The sequence below is a fragment of the Alexandromys fortis genome, unplaced genomic scaffold (genome assembly GCF_014885135.2).
Source record: "Alexandromys fortis isolate MF-2015 unplaced genomic scaffold, M_Fortis_MF-2015_v1.1 scaffold_56, whole genome shotgun sequence".
NCBI lineage: Eukaryota > Metazoa > Chordata > Mammalia > Rodentia > Cricetidae > Alexandromys > Alexandromys fortis.
In genome coordinates, this window is record NW_026067935.1 from 6,970,203 (window position 1) to 6,972,798 (window position 2,596).

General features: G+C 41.9%; 1 protein-coding gene across 1 annotated transcript in view; it reads right to left on the reverse strand.

Annotated features, from left to right (window-relative positions):
- The window catches only part of Kntc1 (kinetochore associated 1), a 92,064-nt gene that overhangs the window by 46,086 nt on the left and 43,382 nt on the right, over positions 1-2,596 (reverse strand). The window contains exons 38-39 of the mRNA XM_050146636.1: positions 1,774-1,830; positions 901-1,064 (exon numbers count right to left, since the gene is read on the reverse strand). Coding sequence (XP_050002593.1) covers positions 901-1,064; positions 1,774-1,830 — 221 coding nt within the window. The remainder of the gene's footprint in view (positions 1-900; positions 1,065-1,773; positions 1,831-2,596) is intronic.

The window sequence follows — 2,596 nt, forward strand, 5'->3', positions numbered from 1 at the left end:
TGAAGCCATTTTTGACAATTCTGAATCCTCTCAGCCTCTGTGCCATAGTGCTTCCCCTCCTCCCCTGGGAACCAAGGACCTAACAGCTACACTCGCATGTACTCAGTTCCTGAACAATTACCCATATACGTATATTTTGGTTCGGTCCCCTGGGAAACGGGGTCAAAATGACCTCTTACCTCATCTGATTTGGCAACAGCTCTCCAATCAATTATTGGTAATAGCCCTTTCGAATAAGCCAATCAGAATAGTCAAAGAACAACCCCCCTTGCTTCTGTGGCCCCTTTAAAAGTAGACTGTACCAGCTATTCGGGGTCTCTCGGCTTCCCGAATGCTGGGGGACCCTGTCATGACAGAATTAATAAAAATCCTCATGCTTTTGCATCGGCTGTGGTGTATGAGGTGGTCTCTGGGGGTGACTCCTTCTCAGTGTTTGGACACTAGAGTCCATCAGACTCAGTTCCTGAACAATTACCCACACACGTATGTTTTGACTCAGCCCCTGGGAAATGGGGTCAAAGTGACCTCTTACCTCATCTGCTCTGGCAACTGCTCTCCAGCCAATTATTGGTAATAGCCCTTTTGAATAAGCCAATCATAATAGTCAAAGAACAACCCCCCCACACACCCCTACTTCTGTGGCTTTTTCCTTTAAAAATGGCCTGTACCAGCTATTCGGCGTCTCTGGGCTTCCCGAATGCTGAGACCCTGTCATGACAGAATTAATAAAATGCTTTTACATCAGCTGTGGTGTGAGAGGTGGTCTCTGGGGGGGGCGACTGACTCCTCCTCGGTGTTTGGACTCTAGGGTCCAACACAATGAAGCCAACAGGAGATTGGCTTGCCAGAGCTTTTGACACTAATCACCCAAAGTCAAATCATTTGTTATTAAAGCTGTACCTTTTCACTCAAATTGATACTCATGACGTTTGACATAGAGTGCTGCAGGCAGGTACCAAAGGAACCGACCACGAACCTCAGGGCCAGCTCCCACTGACTGGATTCTTGAAGGTTCTGGAGCAGAGTAGAGATGGAACTTACAATGGGGAGAATAAGGCTGTCTCCTACAAAGTGAGAAGATGATTTTTTAATAGTTGCAGACTTCTTTGGGGGTCAGAAGAGGGTGTCAAGGTGGTGATGCACACCTTTAATCCCAGCAATCAGGAGGCAGAGGCAGGCAGATCTCTATGAGTTCAAGGCCAGCCTGGTCTACAAGAGTTAGCTTCAGGACAGGCTCCAAAGCTACAGAGAAACCCCCAACACACACAAAGAAGAGGGTGTCAGAGTGAACTGCAGTTACAGGGTTGTGAGCCTCTGGATGGGTGCTGGAAAATTGAACCTGGGTCCTCTGTAAGAGCCACCCCCTCCCCCCTTTTTTTTAAATAATGATCACTGTTGTGGGAAATTGCTCTCAGGGATGGCCTACTTCCTCAAAGAGGAAACACTGTAAAGATCATTCCCAAAGTCTTGTGAAAGAGTTAACACATGACTGTTAACAAGATTAACACTAAATAGGAAAATAACTTAAATCCAGTTGGTCATAATATCCATTTTTTTTTTAAGTTTAGATGCTTAAATTATTGGCAGGTAAAGATAAATCACATAATTCTCTGACTTCTGAAAATTTAACAGTGAAATTATTAAACAATTGCATCAAGAATTTATGACAAATTCATATTCAAAATTTCAGTATGTATGAATTTATGCTTTATCTTGGCATTTGCGTATGAGTAAAATTATATTATAATATTACATATTTCTAATTGTAAATACCTTTGCTAGTAGAACAGTATGGCAAACTTGTAGAATCCAAAGGATGTCTTTTGCTTTCTACAAAAGAGAAAAAGAAATGAACTAAGAATAAATAACATAACACCAAACTCAGCTAGTATTGAAACTGTAAACATCAATGTTGTAAAACTGCAATTGCTTTAAGAAGCAAAACAAATTACAAAACTCAGAGCTGAGCACGGTGATACATGCCTGAAGCCTCAGCACTTAGGGAGCAGAAAGGTTGCAAGTCTGAGGCAAGCCTGGGCTATACAGTGATATACCATCACAAAACAAACCCAAAAAACTAAAACCAACCAACCTAACAAACTAATTAACTAGCTAATTAACAAGAAACCTTAAACTACACATCTAGAATGCTCAGATAAACATGCAACCTAATAAGCAGCACCATGATCATGAACTAAAACTTTATACCCAGAAGCCCTCATAGCCTTCTGAAGTCACGACCCAGGAATGGTGATTTGAATGAGAAATTTCCCTCATAGACTTGGGTAAATGGTGCTGTTTGGGAAAGTTGAGCAGGTACAGCCTTCCTGGAGGAAGTCAGCCACTGGAGGCAGGCTTTGAATGTCTAAAACCAAGCATGTGTGTGTGTGTGTGTGTGTGTGTGTGTGTGTGTGTGTATGTGTATATGTATATATATGTATACGTATATATATTTTTTTGTTCTCTGTGCTTCATGGCTGCTTCTGAAAACATGAGTTCTTAGCTTTCTTTCTTTCTTTCTTTCTTTCTTTCTTTCTTTCCTCTCTCTCTCTCTCTCTCTCTCTCTCTCTCTCTCTCTCTCTCTCTCTCTCTCTTT